At 42.5% G+C, this 17729-nt stretch overlaps 1 protein-coding gene across 3 annotated transcripts in view; it reads right to left on the bottom strand.

Annotated features, from left to right (window-relative positions):
* Window positions 1-16581, bottom strand: part of RAB8B (RAB8B, member RAS oncogene family) — a 79040-nt gene extending 62459 nt beyond the window's left edge. For 2 of the 3 annotated variants that reach the window (XR_010744643.1, XM_066328599.1), the window contains exon 1: window positions 16356-16581. Coding sequence is in view for 2 of the 3 variants with exons in the window: in XM_066328599.1 (XP_066184696.1) it covers window positions 16356-16479 (124 nt within the window). In the remaining variant the exon portion in view is untranslated. The remainder of the gene's footprint in view (window positions 1-16355) is intronic. The other variant, XM_066328598.1, reaches the window with a different exon arrangement.
* Window positions 16582-17729: the final 1148 nt, after the last annotated feature.

Raw genomic sequence — 17729 nt, 5'->3', positions numbered from 1 at the left:
TGGAAGGGCTTAATAATGTTTTTTTAAGGTTTAGAGGGGTGAAATGGATTTCCAAAAAGACTAGCCTTAATCCTAACTACTTTAACTTTTGGATCTCTAAATCTGTATTACAGCACAGGTCAAATTGAGACTGCTCAAGCCTCATTATTACATGACTGCCAGATTTTTCAATCCTCTGACATTACTCCCTAAATTAATTGGTATGGAAATGAATGGCCCACTTTTTCTTCACTGCATCTTAAATAGTTACTTGATATTTAGTTGCAGTTTGTAAAAGATGAGGGTGAGTTAGAAGAAATTAAATAAACTTTAAGATGTAATTTAACAGATGATTATCAAGAGTATTTTAACTGGAAAAATGCTGTTTCTAGCTTTAAGAATTCATCCATCCATTAAGCAGGAATCTATGAGAGTTTTTACTACACCACAGCAGAAACCAAAGATGAAGTATCAATGTTCATTAGTTATTTGAATGCCATTCTTCTCACATGCAATATTACCATTTAAATATACTGAAAATAACAAGTTTCGGCCACTAAATGTGCCATGGATAGTTAGTTCAGCTCATTAGTTAGAATATAAATTATAAGCAAAAACATCACATCAGCACTTAAACAGCACATAAAAATAATTGCATTAATTTAAAATGCTATGATCACTAGTACAAGTGCAATTTCACAAGATTCACTGGTAGACTTACAAGGGAAAAAAATACTTCCATTAATTCACACTCTTCTAAAAATGACATGAGAATTATATGCACTTTCAAAAAATCCCTATCCTTTGCAATGTAAGTTCAACAAGTGTTTCCATTTTACATTGGAGAGGATCCTGCCTCCTTTGTAAAGATTTTTCTCCTAACAAGGTACAATCATAGCTGCTGAAATCACAGATAATTGTATTCAGGTCTGAAAACAAATGACCTTTGCTCTGAATAGATTTTGTTTTGGCCTCAAAGGTAATAAAGCACAAATATGGATTACTCTGGAAAGAGCATTTTATCATGGCACCAGCAAACTGAATCAGCTTTAAAAGCTCATTTGTGTCTGGGCCTGAAGCTTTAGGAAACAACTATCAGGAAAACTAGATTCAGAGAGAGAGTTCTGCCTGTCCTGTGAACTGCTGAAGCTAAGACACATCAGTGACAGACTCCTGTAGGGCTTTCTGAGGAGTCCTGACTGCAGCACAAGCTTCCCATGTGCACCCATCCAGCTCCTGCACAGACTGGTTTCTTGTGGTTACTCATTTCCCTTGCAGCGCCAAAATGATTTATATCAACCACTCCTTTGATGACTTCAAAAAGTCAGGACCTGCACAAAAAGTATCTTCTCAGAACTTCAGATTTCCAGTATGAACTTCACCAAAATTCTCAAAGACTCATTTCAAAGCTAAAGGAAGAATATAAAGAGAGAGGCTGTAAGTACCTCTGCAACTGTAACTTTTTGGAGGTTAAAATGAACTAAAAACTGATGTTTCTTTTGTTCTTTCACTTCAGCATGAGGAAGTGGTGAGCTGCACACATTCAGAGCAAGCCTGGTGTGACATGTGCTGCCACTTCCGCCCAAGTGCTCCTGCATGGCTAAGCACAAACCACAACTGGTTACAGCTACAGCGAAATTACGCCACGGAAAACACTCCAACAACTACAGCATTTCAACAATTCCTGACAGAAGACTTCTGTTGTTAATCCGCTCTTCTTTTGCACAGTCATACACTGGGGTACAAAAGTTCGAAAAGTTACTGAGGCCAAATAAAGAGGAGTCATTTGTCAATTCAAGTTTGATTGCGAAAGATCACACGGCTTGCAGTTTTAAAATGCAACATGAAATGCTCTTCTTCCAGTAGGGAGAAAAAGCCCAGAAACATGTGGATGTCCATCTGAAGTTAAGTTTTAAAAGCTTTCAGAAAACACAGACCCAGATTAAATCTTAAAGAGTGCAAATGCCAACAGGGTAATTATCTTTAACTTTCTAAAGTGGAGGTGTCACATGAAAGTCTGACACACTGGTGCCCACCCAGCATGTCAGTAAATTAGATCAGAGCCATACAGAAGCATTTGTTGCAGGAATCACAACCTGCATTCTACAAGGATAGAACCCAGAATGTGCAATTCGAACTGCACATTAGTTAGGGCTGTAATTGCTTGCATTTCCCTTGCAGCATGGGGTAAAAGTAGCTGAGAGCTTATTGTTCTTCAAAATCCTTTCCAGATCCTTGCTAACTACAGGCCAGGGATGCATCCTCTCTCCTCACTTTACTGAAGAGTATTTGCTTCCATGGCTTCCAACAAAACTCTGGCTAAGAATACTCTGGGCAGCATTGTTGTGCCACACTAAGGCTCTCACAGAAAACCGTGGGAGCTGTAGGTTGCTGTGTCTACCTTGCATTGCTCTGCAAAGCTAATAAAATTCAGGGCATGCCTGGTCAGTGACACAGAGCCAGATGCCACAGGCCAGGGGGACTGGCCTCACCTGGCCTCTTTTGGTTTAAGCCAAGAAGCCATGCACATCTCATATCCCAAAGCTCTTCTGCCACTACCTCTTCCCCTACTCCACTTCTCAGCTACGTTTCTTCTTATTCCAACACCCCTGGGCAGACTTTACCCGTAATTAAGCTGCAGTGCAATAATTTTAAAGAGACATTGTGAAATATGAGAAAGAGCTCACAATACTACAGTAGTAAACACATGCAGAACTGCCCAAGAGCACATATGGAGCAGTTCCTTTTCCAGCTCTAGCACCAAGTGGTTTTCTACCATGAACCTTAACAAACCAGCCTGACGCAATTCTGACAGGAATGTAAGGACAAACTGAGCAGGGAGGCTGAAAAAGTTCATTTTGTTACTTCAGTTTTTAGAACAGTAGCTTACTCTCAGGGCATCACTGTTACTCTTTTGTTCTCCTCTCACACTGATTTTAACCCTGTAGCCATCAGAGCCAGTATCTCAGGTTTTTCATGCTACAGTTATCTGTTCTAGCCAGGACTCCACTACAACTTTTCCCTACGTAGTACCACTGCTTGGACAGATTGTCTTGTTTCTTCTTTTCAACAAAATTGCTGTTGCAGAAAATGCTACAGCACAAAGAAACCAAAGAAACCAAACCGAAGTATTCTGGTTGGAGCCAGTAAGATGTTCCAACTGTACCAGAAAATAATTCCTGAAGGTAAAGGTTTCTTGGTTCTTCAGTCTGCTCAACAAAATACTTCTGGAAGGGTCATATTCTTGAATGTTTTTTACAAGCAATAAAAGGCAGACAGAAAAGAAACTTAAACAAGTCAGTGTGAAAAGCCCAAACCAAAACAAAAAAATCCTGCCACTGGTAGGCAAATACTAGAATTCTTAATTTTTACCTTTATTACCCAATTCACCAGTATTTTAAGTTAATTTTTCACATGGCTCAACACTACTTTGCAGCAGCAGGACCTTATGTGTGCAGCTGTAGCAAGAAATCAGACAGGAAATCAGCACCATTCGGGATGTGAATAAACATCAATCTCTGATAGCATACACAAGCCAGTATATCTAGCCCAGAAGAGTATTGCTCCATCTCTGACAAATCAATACTTCATTTATTTTTGAAGTATTCAATGTACTAGCATTTTAATTTGTTTACCTTTTGGTTTTATTTAATATACAAGCCAAAGAAATTTTAAGAAGTCAGTGACATAAAAACTGGCAAAGAAGCTGTGAAAAAATAAATACCAGTTTAGCTTGCTAGAAAAATCTTAATTTAGTCTCATCTATCAAAGAACATAAAAGATGCACCACAGTTTATTAAAACAAAAAGAGAACTGTTTTGCCTGACCTGCATATAAGAAACGCCCCACCCTCTTAAAGAAGCTGTCTTCCTATCTGTTACTCCTTTGATGTAAGAATGGAAAAATGAAATTGAAATAAAACATTTTCTTTTAAAATGGGATTCCATGATAAGCAGAACTTTGTGGCACTCACCACCACTGGACATAGACCCCAATAAAAAGGATGGGGGAAGGAGTCAAGGTACAAAGTCTCATTACCCTTTTGAGCAAATTAGCATGGGAAAAATGGGAATGTATGCATTAAATTTAAAGCTAGGCTTGATCCAACTTTACAGCATTAGTCCTTTCTAACCTACTTGGTTTATATGAGGTCGTGGGTTTTTGATTTTTTTCAATGGGCTGAGCTAGAAAAAGAGAACCTCTTACAAATTCTTTACTGCAAGACATGGAAGAGTCTTAAGATATACAAAAAGAAGGGAAAATGTTTTCTACATTCATTTGGGTTAAGTGAATTAAAAGCAACTTCGAACCAAGCAAGTAGATTTGTAACTTACCTTCAAAAAATAAAAAAAGGGAAGTGAGAAGAAGCACGTAACTGAAAATCAATATGCTTCAGCCTCTTTGTTGAGTCCTGGGAGAGAATTACTCAGAAAACACGTCTCCCTATAGGCTGTGCATCTTGTGAACAGCAAGCAGCTGAAGCTGCCCAGAGGAGCTGGGAAACAGCTCCTATGGCACAGCTGCTCCAGCTGCTGCTGTCCTGCTCATCCTTCCAAGAGTCTGAGAGCCCCAGCCCCAGCCTGTCACCCCTGAGACACAGCAGCTGCTCCAGCATCATCTGCTGCTGATCTCACACCGGGAGGGGCTGTGAGCACCGAGGGCCTGTCACACACCTGGTACCAGCACTGGTCACACACCAGTGTCAGCACACAGGAGCTCAACAGGTTCATCATCTTCCATGGACGCACCTACAGGTCAGCACTCCAGAAACTTGTTCTTTTCCTGTATATCCAACAGCTAAGGGATATCAATTTGTTCCCACAGATTTTCCCCACCAGCTTACCAAGAGATTTTTTTTTATTTTTATTTTATTTTTTTTTTTTTTGTTCTCAGCAGGAGGTATTGCAGGGTTTGGATTAAACACACGAATTTTTTTAATGTGTTTTTTTCAAGAGAAAGTTTTCTTGTGCTACAGTGTGAAAAATGAGTTCTACATTAAAAAATATATATATATATAAGTTTAATAAAAAATAAAATAGGCAATTAGGAGACATTAGAAGCAAATGTTTTAGTTAGGGCGCTTCATCAGAAAGCACACTTTTTTCTGTCAATGACTCTGTTTTAAGGATTTGCTGTTTTACATATTCAATAGATATTAAAACATTCTTTTTCATTTTAAGTTTCCCCGATCATCTTACTTGAAAGATGTATTTGTGGGTGGCTCCACTTTGTCTGTTAACATGGGTTTTGGCTGGTTTTATATTGATAAAAACCCCAGAAATTTAAAAAACCCAAGAAAGTATTCTTGGAGGGCCACAAGGTGACAACCCCTCACTCATAATTTTTGGCTCGGTCAGTTCCAGATGTCACAAAGAAAAAAACTCAGTCTTTCCACTATTCACACTATGTCGCAATCAGAAAATACATTTGTCACTTTTTAAAACTCTTATCAACAAAACACAATTCAGTACAATTATACATATACTATTCATTCCAATATTTGCAAAAAGCCAACTTCGTAATATTCATTTATAATCAGTACAGCATCTTAATCTACAAAGGCAGATAAATGAAGCTTCAGAAATTTGCTTTTAAATTAATCCTCCTAGAATAATTACAGGGAAAATAAAAAAATGACAAAGTACGAGTCAAGATCACTGTAAAAGGCAGGGTGAAGAACCCTTGCAACATAGCAGTGTGTCATGCAGCCTCATACAAAAGAGCAAAGTCTAATAATTTTCAACTTGAACGTTTAGCTTTAGCCCCTTGTAACATCTGCAAAGAATTTTCAGATGATCTCAGCAATGTCTTGTATCAGTATGTAAATTAAAGAGGCAGTAGTCTTTTATTGCACACGTTCAAAAATACAGCAGACTAACATGAAACACCACCCCAGGGTAAAGGTCAACATTTTTTCAAAAGTTGTAAAATGAATTATTATCAAATGAAACACAAGTGCAATCACTTTTAGTTACTCTTTCACAATTTAAAGGGACAAACTGTATTCCATTCTTTCTGGGCAGCCCACGAGAATCCACAAGACACCAGTAACTCGAGTGAGCTGAATAGGCTCCTTCAGGTTAACTGGTCTTTCTTCATCTAACCCTTCACCCACACAAAGAACCCAACACCAGTGTTCCACACAACAGAGCAGTGTCTTGCACCTTGGAAGTTATTACTACAGAAAGGCTCTGAAAGTCTAGACACTGGCAAAACAAATATATACAAATGGCCAAAGCAGATAAGGCAATAAAGAATGGGGCTGCCATGTACACGTGTGACATAAGGCAGTTTCCTTGAGACTGAGGACCAAGCCCAGCTCAGTGCTCAGGGTGCCAAGCAAAGTGCCACTTCCTCCAGCACATGTCCCCTCAGCCATGGCACAACTGCCACCCTAAGCTTCCTTTCTTAAGATAAGCTACTTGCTACTTATGAGAGAACAGGGGATTCAGAATGCAATTTACAATCAACAGAATTAGACCAGCCTTTGAAGCATCCATGTTTTTGACAGCACAGTAGCCTACGGTGTGATCTGAGCACCACACTAAGATCTGAATCCAGTGCTCTTCAGCCACTTGTTCACAGCAGTGCCCCTGTGAGTTCTGCCACCACAACTGTGCACTGCGTGCTTCAGTGTGGACACTGCAACATCCTGAACACTGACACTCTCAGTTCTGAATTCAATTCACAGATTGCTTGGAGCAACCTTTGAAATGCATCATTTTAAACACCAAAAATATGCAATATAAAATTCCAGACTACAAAACAACGTAACACTAGAAGCTTGGTACTGCCTGACATGAGTGAAATGATCAACTGTCACAAGAGTCCAACTTTAAAAGGTCTGAGTCCCTACAGAATGTATTTTAGGGTTTACAATCTAGGTACTGTGAAAGTGCACGGAAATTAATTCATTCTATTTTGAATGTTAGATAAGCTACACTTGATGGTAACTCAATTTCATCCCAAGTAATTTTAAATATATTAAAATTGTACTATTGATACAGGCAGCAAAGTTTGTTTATTTTAAGGATTATTTATAAACTGCCTGTCTCTAAGAGGAATGCATTATCTTCGAGAACATATTCCTTTCAAGCCAATGTGCAATTGGAGAGCAGCAAACATTAAAACTGGCCAACAGACTTGAATTGAGGCTATAGTTTCACAGCTGAAAATGGGGGAGGCCCTGCCAGGACAAGGTGTCACAACCAAATCCTTTTTTCCTTTGAACTCACTCATCTGTGTGAGTTTCATAATTCAGCTTACCACCACGTGTAACAACAACTGATGGCAAAACCTGAGAGCACAGGCACTCCCAGCCAGATCTCTCCTCCTGGGAGTAGCAGAGCACACTCTCTGCTGCACCAGGCATTAAACTGAAGCCCCAGCTAACAGAGACCCAGAGGGAACCCACAATTAGCCTGCCTGCAGCTCCAGTGTGGATCCTGGAGCAGGCTGCAGCTCCATGGCACTGCAGGAATTGCTCTCTACACCACACTCCAGCCAGGGCCAGCTATGGAAGAGAAAGAGCTGCAGTGACTTCCCAGGGATCCAATCCCACACTCACTCAACTTGTAATGCAGCACTGTGAGGCTTGTACATCTCTCATCTACTCTGAAGCTCTTCTTTCCCTCAGGTCTACAGGATGTAGGAGCTTTCTACAACATGAAAAAAAAAACCCTCTGCCATGTGCTTCAATGGGTATGAACACCAGATTTCCCCACCTATAAAGGTGGCTTAGGAATACAAAAATTTGATTCTTCTTTCAGAATTCCAGTGCTTAATACAAGATGATATGTGACTGGTCCTTATCAAAAGCATAAATTAATAGGTAAGACAAAAAAGCCAAAACAAACAAAAACACACGCAAAAAAGGCACAAAGACCTCCTGACTTCAAAGTGGAACCCCGAAGAACAGGAAAAAATGATCCCAAATCTCTTGCCTATAAATTATTTATGTTTGTAGGTGTAGAAAACATAGGAGATCATGCCTTTAACCAAAATAACTCTTAACTGAATATCACTGTCAGGAAAAAGACAAAAAAAGTTACTTTGCCCAAAGCTAGCATCTTAAGAATCCAAAAGGTTGGAAAATGGTTATTAAAAAAGTCCTATGCAACCAATACTGCCTTGCAACCACAATTTAAATTTCACTGTTTGTTATTCCTATACCAAGCTTCAGCTGTTACAGTAAGAAAAGGTCGAAAAGATTAGGATTGGTTTTATCCCCTAATGTTTGGTCCTGGTAAATCTATACATCTGGCAATGTCACTTCTTTAAAAAGCCCCTTAAAAGTATCAGGGCTTTACATGAACTGGTTATTCAGAGTGAGAAAATAAAGATTTTGGGGGGCCAAAACACTGTTTAAAACAGAAGAGGTGCTACATGAAAAGTGAGTGTCCCAGGATCCACAAAGCAAAACAAGAACTGCCAAGTCCATGATTGCTTACAGACAACATGCCCTCACACAGCTCAAAAACTGCATTTTGTACCTTCTATTCCAGCCCTGCCTGTGACTGGCACCACATACAAACCCCATCAGCTGCAGATTTAACACAGCTATGGAAAACACCATGGGAACAGCTGGTATGGACAGGTGACCACTGCTACAGCCCAACAACTCAGCCTGCCAAACACTTCCTTCATGGGTTCAGGGAAATCAAGGGCATCAGAGATAAAAACTAGTTAAAATGGATAATTTTAGAGCAGGTATAAATTACACATGACCACTGTAAAGACAGAAGTGATGAAATGTTTGGAAGTTTTATAGGAATGCACTAACACTTCGCTCACTTCAGAGGGCACAGACCTCGTCACACTGGAAGAAAAAGTACAGAGAACATGTGTATTATCAGGAACATAAAAATGCAAAAAAATTTTTTTAAAAAGCACATATCAACAATAGCAGTAAGACAGCTCTCGGCTTTAACTGTTATTCTGTTTGAAAAGATCCAAGAAGAGCAAAATGTCTCATCCACCAAGAATTATCTTTGTTAAAATAAATAATCTAACCTAGGAATTTCAGTTAGAGTCTGAAATATAGTTGTGTTAGAAGCAAGTGTAGAAAGTACCTAATGAGGCAGCAAAATCAGGCCAAAAAGTCAAAGCAGAAGGTTTAAAGTTACTGAAGTTAGTTTTATAGAGAGCACTGTATACCATTTTCATCAGAGGCTTTTTTAAACCCATGTTTTAACATGGGGATTAGTAAGCATGGGAGGGGTTTGGGTTTTCTTTGGCTTGTTTGTTTGGGAAGCTAGGGACATGAGAGAAGAAGAGCTGTTTTAACTCCTTACATGAATGACAAAATAGGCCTTTTTTTGAAAGGTTCTTACTACCCACAGTAACAGGCATAGCCACTTATCTTCTTAAGAAAGGCCATACTTGTCTTTCTGGCACATAGCTGTTTTCTTCTCCTACATCATGCAAGGTTCTTTTAATGAATTCATTTTAATTAATTCTTCAATTTCTTCATCTGCTTTTACTGCTTTGCGTGTTCTAAATACTCCTCTCTACATCACTTCTGCTAAGCCAGAAAAATTCTCCCAGGCAGTGACTCTGACTGTATCTTCTTCCTCCTTTCCATACTTGGCTTGACACAGATACTCCATCTTTTAATTCCAACAGTAAAGGAAAGCTATTGCTCTCTGGCAGGTGGGAGAGAGAAGGATTTTGTGGGAGGGGGAGCAATGTATGTGTTCCCTGGCTGACAGACACTTAGGCTTTGCCCAATTTCTTACACTCAGCCTGTTTTTCCCAATCTCCAGATGTGGTACTAGACTCCTACTAGTGACCAGCCTGCTTGGCACATTCTTCGATGCTGCCATACATCTAAAAGGATGCCACTGACAATCAACATCAGGGTTGTTTTTTTTTCCCTCTGGTGCCCAAAGCAGAAGAGTCTGCACAATGGCAGCAAAATTAACACATCTTAAACTTGGTCAACTGTTTGTTCTCCCTAGGAGAGAAACCTTCTGACACATGCAGTACTTTACTTGCTTTTAACTACATACAATCTAATTAAAAGTGTCATAGCTTACATTTAACAGGAAAGTTTACTATAAACCACAAGATTAAACTAATATTAGATGCAATTACTGGTCAAAAACTTTCTAAAAGGCACTAAATTATAACCCACTGCAACCTCTGTTGGGACAGGAAGTTACTGACCTAAGTTTTGAGTCACCAGGCTGGTAATTAAAAGCCACTGCATCAAGTTTTGGGCCCCACAACAGAAGAAAGGCACAAAGCTTCTGAGAGGGTCCAAAGGAGGGCCATGAGGATGGTGAAGTGCCTGAATGAGAAGCGTTATGGGGAACAGCTGAGGGCACTTGGCCTGTTCAGCCTGGAGTTGGACTTGAAGGTCTTTGTGTGTCAGTTCCAACTCAGGATATCCTGAGTCTATGATTCTAACTCTGCACAAAAGCCTGACACACTTCAACTTTACTGATGTTACTATTACTCCTAGTTTATCCACATTAGAAAAGCATCAGAGCTATTTTATATATCTAGACAGCCTGATGACTTGACATTTAAGCTACTGTAACATCCAATTAAAGATAAAAAGCAATATAATATCCTTTGAATTAAAACTATCTCACTTCTACACAAAACACGAAATAAAGCTTCATTATAAACACTGCATGTATTATTATTATTATTATTATTATGAATTTCAGTTACATTCTGAAGTAAGGCAGTCCAAGATGTATTTCTGCTAAAAGGATGTCCTACTACCAAAGGACTAGGAAATCCATCCTAAAATATAGGATGGATATATTAAAATATATTAAATATTCCCTAACAAAAGCTGTGTTTTCAATCTCTCCCTCAAAGTATCCATCAACCAAGGTATTTGTTCCTACCCTTATTCCAAGTTAGTCTGTGTTCTCAACTTTGCATTCAAACCAAGTCACAAAAGCAGCTCCAAACTGCCCTCCTGTCACTCAAATAACCAGTAACACATAACCAAGACAGACCTCCATCTGCCAATTAGGAATAGGCATCAACACTCAGACATCTGTCACACTGTTTCATAGTAAAACACGCAACACAAAAGCTGCAGCAGCATTTTTAATAAAAACCAAACAATTTCAATTCCATTGTTGGCTTGTTGCAGAATACAGTAAGGTAATGCAGCCTGACCAGCAGATGAAAATCAAAGTTAAGATGTCCTTTGCTACCAGCTAGGCATTAGCATCAAATTTAAAGTTACAAGATGCACAAACTTTAATGCTTTTAACCTGCAGTATCTTCAGCTACAACTTCCTGTTCAACACCAAGATATCATCTTGCTGACCACCCACCACTGACCTTGAAAATAGAATCGTTCTTCCATTTCCACATTTACCTCCACACAACTGTCTTCTCTATTCCATGGAAACCCTGTCCTAAAGAGATACCCTAGTCCCAGATCCCACCAGCCCTGAACACACATTCCCACTGTAGATACATGGAATGGTGCCACCTGAGTGTAAGTGAACCCATCTCGGGCCTTTCAAAGTCCACATGACAATCTGACTGTAGCAGTGGCCATTAATAAAGTACTCCTGACAGTGCTTTCCTGATGCTTCCCTGCCTTCCCTTCCCAGCTCATCCATCACTGATGTGTTTTCTGCTACAACTCCAGCCATCTGGAGAAGCCCAAAAGAAATTGATTGAACAAGGATAGGAAATGCTGAAGCTTAAGGGGAGGGTGGATAACAAAAACCCAAACCCCACCAAAGCAACAACCAGTGCTTCGCCCATCATACAAATAAGTAACTGTGAAGAAGAACAGAAATATTCAATGAGGCACGATTTGACCTGAACACACTAAAACAATTTCCATTACATATTACAGACATGGAAATTTCACTGCAAAAGGGAAGCTGACAATTTTGCCTGACAAAGGATTTTCATCGAAGTGTTCAAAGGTCAGCGCACCCGTGCTTGCCTGCCAGTGTAGTGTCCTATTTTGGAAGATGTAGACTAAGGAAAAGTTACTTCTGTAAAATCAACAAATGGTTTCAACTCCCAGATACACTACTATCTCGTGAGCAACTTCCTGCCAAATGCTGATATCATCCTGGATTAAAAAAATAAATACGACAAATTTTGTTTCTGTCAGCAAGCCTTTGTACTAAATCAGAAATGCTATCAGCTACAAAGATTTGACTTTACTCTCACAGAAACCAGTTGATACAAAAAAGCTGAAAGGAATGCAAAAAATAAACCTGATTATTTCAAACGACAAGCCAAATCCAGTTTTACCAGACAGCATTACTTGAACAGCAAGTTAAGATACTTAGAAACTGCTAAATTAATGCTTCTGATTCTTGTCTATCACACTGAAACTACTAGCAAAATGCACGTGAGATATTCCAAGATAGGTTTTGCTTTAGGAGTTGTTAAGTATGAAAAAGAGCTGACTCAACTGCATTTTACTTTCCATGTAGAAGTGTGCAAAAGCAGAAGTTTCCACTCAGGAAGCAAACTAAACAACGCAATCTTACGTAACACACCCCCATTGTAAAAAGTTTCAGCCCATGTTCACAGTGAAAAGCTGATCCTCACTAGGGACCACAGCAGTATTATGCCTTGCAAGCACTTTCAGAAATTCTAACAGAGCTATAGAGCCCTGTATAAAAAAATTAGAAGCTGCTGAAGGGCAAGGACCTGCCGTGTCTGAAGTTGCTCAAGGCCAATCTGTGCTTTCACAGAGTGAAAATACGTCGCTTTGAATAACCCAAAGATCACTGGTTCACTTCTCATAATGGGTAGCAAAGCCTGCTGAAGGTATTACTTATGCCAGGTGGTGAAGACAAAGACATGAAGGCTCTCACATCAACAGTCCCCCCAAAAAAGAATAAAAGAAGTCTGATGAATTATAAATACATATGCATTGCACTTTTATCACACCTCTTATGCAACTGCTGGCCACAGGACACCAGGCTGGAAGTCCCTGCTGTCTGAACCAGTACAACGTTGATTATGATTATGAGCATGACCAAAGTCTCGAGGAGAAAAGTCAAAGGAGCATTTCCCAACCTCTAAGCAATCTACGTGGATGTTGTAGCCTTACAGGCACATTTTGCATGACAGCAAAACAGAAGGGAATCTGCAAAGTATAATGTGAGTACACCATGCACAACGACAAAGTAACTACAGTTCATTACTGACTTATTTCTATAATAGGAGCACTGAGGAGAAGTAAAACAATTATTCTATAATAAAACAGTATTTCCATATCTACTTCCTACTTTATTTTCTTCCTTTTGGGGAGTGTTTTCATTGCTTTGGTAACTGGAGTGCTGTAGTTTAACCCTGGTTAAACTACTAAAGAACAACAGGAGTGGGAAATTACGAGGAAGTTATCTGTTACTTGGATATGATGTGGGCCCTTTCATCATGGCAACAGAGACTGTTTTAACTTCTGGACCTAAAATCCAAGAAAAAAAGTTGTAACTGTCAAAAATTTAACCCCACCATAGTTATAAAAAAATAAATCTCAATGATTCGCCTCACTCACAAACAACATGTAACTACATAAGATTAAACAATAAAATTTGATGTCAACACATCTCAAACATCCACCTTCTCAGACTTCTACAGTAAAACCAAGTCTGATCTTGTTAGCAGGGACACACCAGAGGAGAACTAAGGGCATGTAATATCACACATGCTAATTAAAATCACTGTTAATTGAATACACATCATAATGACCATCCTACTGCAGAATCCATGGAGAACATACAAACCAAACAGCCTGGCAGCTCATGCTCCAGGAAAACTCCGTGTACTCAATGAGGAATGCTAATCTGGGGACCTTAAACCTGACCTGGCAAAGCAGCCTGTTTGGGAGAAGTGCTGCACCCCTGCACCTCACTCCACACCACAGTTAACTCGGATTTAGCAGTCATGGAAAAAAAAGCACAAGTGTTAAAAATGGAATTACCCCACGTTCAGCAGATGGACCAGTTATGACTGTAAAATCAACTAGTATTGAGAAGCCACCGAAAAACAGAGAGAGAAAGGGCATGCGAGCACATTTTCAAGAACAGATTACAGCCACATGACAGACCTACAAGTAATACACACAATATGTGAGGACGACTGAAAAAACTCCCGAGGATTTTTATTCAAGCATAGGTCAGCACTTTTACGAACAGTTTCACTATTTCCTGCATTGTCAACTTTCCTGTTTGGAGGTTCTTTGCTAAAAAATAAAAAGGGACCTGAACTGTAAGAAGGAATACGTAAATGTGAAATCAAAACTATTGCCTATGGAATTAGAAGTACGGCTCAGTTATTAATAAGTTTCTCCAAGCTGACTCATTTTGAAAATAAGGCCCTTGAACAAGCAAATACAAAGGAAGGAAATGAGAACAAATCCTATATTTACTGAATAAGGTAAGAAAAAAATAACAGCATATTCACAGTCCTCAAGACTTCAAAGTGAATCAGTGAGGGAACAAAATCTATCAAGGGGCTGAGCAGTTCAAGAAACGTCAAGAAAATGGTTGGAAGACAGACACACCCATTTATGTTAGCTGTCTCTTTAGAAGTCTAAAGAAGTAGCACAGCACCAAAGTAGGCTTTTTTTTTTTCTTTTAATGATACAGCATTTATTCATGTTTAGCAAGCCTTTTATTCTACCACAGGTACAGAATAACACCTGTTATTCTGTATATACTCAGGCTTTAATCAGCTGATGTTACTGATAGAGCATTTTGAAAATAGTTGTAGAGAGAAAAGAAATGCACCAGAAAAATGCAGAAAAATTTTTCTTAAAGCATTAGAAATGTCACCACACCTAATTTAGTCAATCACATGTCCCTAAATAAAGACTGTTTCTTCCTTGAGCACCAAGTTCTGTACAATAAAATGTCTGAAAGTGATAGGGCACTAGGGCAGCATAAAACAAGTTACATGCTATTTCCCGTTACCTTTAAAGCAATTTCTTTTCAACAGAGTCTACTCATTCTCTTAGTGTTAGTTTTTTTTTTTAAAGTTAGCATTAGTTTTGCCCTCCTAAATACTAGTAGCCTCCACTGCACTTTCCCCCTTCACCCCCAAACGGTGTACTTCACTTTAAAAGTGACCTCAGCTACAAGTAGCTGATTCAACTCCAGCTCAGTGAAGGCCTTGAAAATTTTACTTATGTTTATTTCAGCAGACTATTTTAAAACTGACAGATCTTACAAAAACACGAGCCACAACAACCTGTTTTGATATATCACACCTCACTGTCATTAAAAAAAAAGTTAGCGAAGCTTAGAAACAATCCCCTTTTCACAACCAAATTAAGAACAAATTTCAAATTTTGTGGAGGAGGTTCCTCCACCTAGTCACTAAGGGGTTTCTGTAATCGACTGAGAGCTCGTACAGAGCTACTCCAAATCTCAAAAACACGAGTACACACACGCATTAGAAGAACTGAGACCTGAACCACCTGCCCAGAGCGTCCCGTCACTGTCACTGTGCAGCTCGGCACGAACCACGGGCAGCTCGAGCAGCCCCTGCCCTCCACCACTTTCCCAAAATCCGCACCTAAACACGAGACGCCGCACAAGGGGAGAGCCCCGGCAGCCGCCGTTCTGACGGAGGCCGGCAGCGCTGCGGGCTGGGGGCTGCCATGGCTTCGGGCTGCGGCTGGGGGCTGCCATGGCCCCGGGCTGGGGCTGGAGCTGCCATGGCCCCGGGCTGGGGCTTCCATGACCCCGGGCTGGGGCTGGGGGCTGCCATGGCCCCGGGCTGGGGCTGCCACGGCCCCGGGCTGGGGGCTGCCATGGCCCCGGGCTGGGGGCTGCCACGGCCCCGGGCTGGGGGCTGCCATGGCCCCGGGCTGGGGCTGCCACGGCCCCGGGCTGGGGCTGGGGGCTGGGGGCTGCCATGGCCCCGGGCTGGGGCTGCCATGGCCCCGGGCTGGGGCTGGGGGCTGGGGGCTGCCATGGCCCCGGGCTGGGGGCTGCCATGGCCCCGGGCTGGGGCTGGGGGCTGCCACGGCCCCGGGCTGGGGCTGGGGGCTGCCACGGCCCCGGGCTGGGGCTGGGGCTGCCATGGCCCCGGGCTGGGGCTGTGGGCTCGGCACAACGACGGCGGCAGCGCGGCCCGGCCCGGCCCGGCACAACTGTTGCTGCGGCCGGCCACGGCAGGCGCCGGGGCCGCTGCAGGAGCGGCTCGCACCCTGCGGGCCCCGCCAGGGCCGCGGCACCTTCCCCCGCCGGACAATCGTTCCCGAGAGCTGCCCCCGGCCCCGCACGGGGCCCGACCGCGGCCCCGACCCCGGGCGGCGACACGGGCGGTGCCCCCCGCCCTTCTCCCCTCGCGGCTCGGCCCCGGGCAGGACCCCTGTGCCGCCGGGATGGCGGAGCCCGGCCCTGGGCGCGGCCCCTCACCGATGGTGGAGATGAAGGTGGTGTTGAAGGCGTCCTCGCTGAAGCGGAAGAGCAGGCAGGTCTTGCCCACGCCCGAGTCCCCGATCAGCAGCAGCTTGAACAGATAGTCATAAGTCTTCGCCATCTTCGCCTGCGCTCGGCTCGCCGCCGCAGCAGGAGGGGGCGAACGCGGGACGGAAGGAGGGCGGGACTGGGGCGGGAGGCCGGCCGGGGAAGGGAAGCGAAGCGGAGGGAAGGAGGGCGGGCGGAGGCGGCCCCGCGGCCGCGTCACGGCGCCGGAACCGCCGGGCCCGACGGGGGCTGTGGTCCGCCGCGCCCTCAGACGGGCCGGCTGCCGCTGGGCGATCGCCTGGCTGAGATCAATCCCGCCTGGCTCCGCTCAATCCCGCCGGGCTCAGCTCAATCCCGCCTGGCTCAACTCAATCCCGCCTGGCTCCGCTCAATCCCGCCTGGCTCAACTCAATCCCGCCTGGCTCCGCTCAATCCCACGGGGCTCAGCTCAATCCCACGGGGCTCCGCTCAATCCCACGGGGCTCAGCTCAATCCCACGGGGCTCAGCTCAATCCCACGGGGCTCAGCTCAATCCCGCCTGGCTCAGCTCAATCCCGCCTGGCTCAGCTCAATCCCACGGGGCTCAGCTCAATCCCGCCTGGCTCAGCTCAATCCCACGGGGCTCAGCTCAATCCCGCCTGGCTCAGCTCAATCCCGCCTGGCTCAACTCTCTCCGGGACCTCGCAGGAGTTGTAAGGAGAATCATGTAGTTCTGTGTTCAAGTGGCACGCTAAATAATGGCATAATACTCTCATGCCATCGATAAGTGAGTCTAATGTGTGACCTCTGAAGTTTACATGTTGCCCTGGGCGTGTCAACTCAGAAAGAAACTTGTGCACACAGCACAAAAATGATTTCCACGCTGTCTCACGTAGACTGGAGACGGGGTATTCTACTACAAGATGTCTGCTCTAGAACGGTTCAAATGCTTTCCCCCATCTTTTTTTTCACTAATAATCTCTTGGTGTGAGGCAGCCCCATTATGTATTTATTATAGTGTGTTCCCCACAGGATATCACAAGGCACTATAAAAATAAATAGGATTACTGAAACACTTCAAAATGACAGCAAGGACTTACTGCCTTAATTTAAGTTAAAAATTGTAGCCTTCAGACAAGCTATAAACAGAACTCTCTAACGCTATAAATCACTAGACCAGTTCTCAGTTCCCTCTTAGCAAAAACAAGAAAAAGATTTCCCCAAATCATTCATTAAAGTTTCTATTAGTTACAACCCAGCCTACTGTAAAAGGCCCTTTCTCACTTTTGGGTTTGTCTTTTTGAATGTATGTTAACTTGGCAAATATTTTTGCTGAGTTCTATA

The sequence above is a fragment of the Sylvia atricapilla genome, chromosome 13, assembly GCF_009819655.1.
Source record: "Sylvia atricapilla isolate bSylAtr1 chromosome 13, bSylAtr1.pri, whole genome shotgun sequence".
Classification (NCBI taxonomy): domain Eukaryota; kingdom Metazoa; phylum Chordata; class Aves; order Passeriformes; family Sylviidae; genus Sylvia; species Sylvia atricapilla.
Note: the sequence above shows the minus strand (reverse complement) of the source record. Positions and strands in the feature narration are given on the sequence as shown.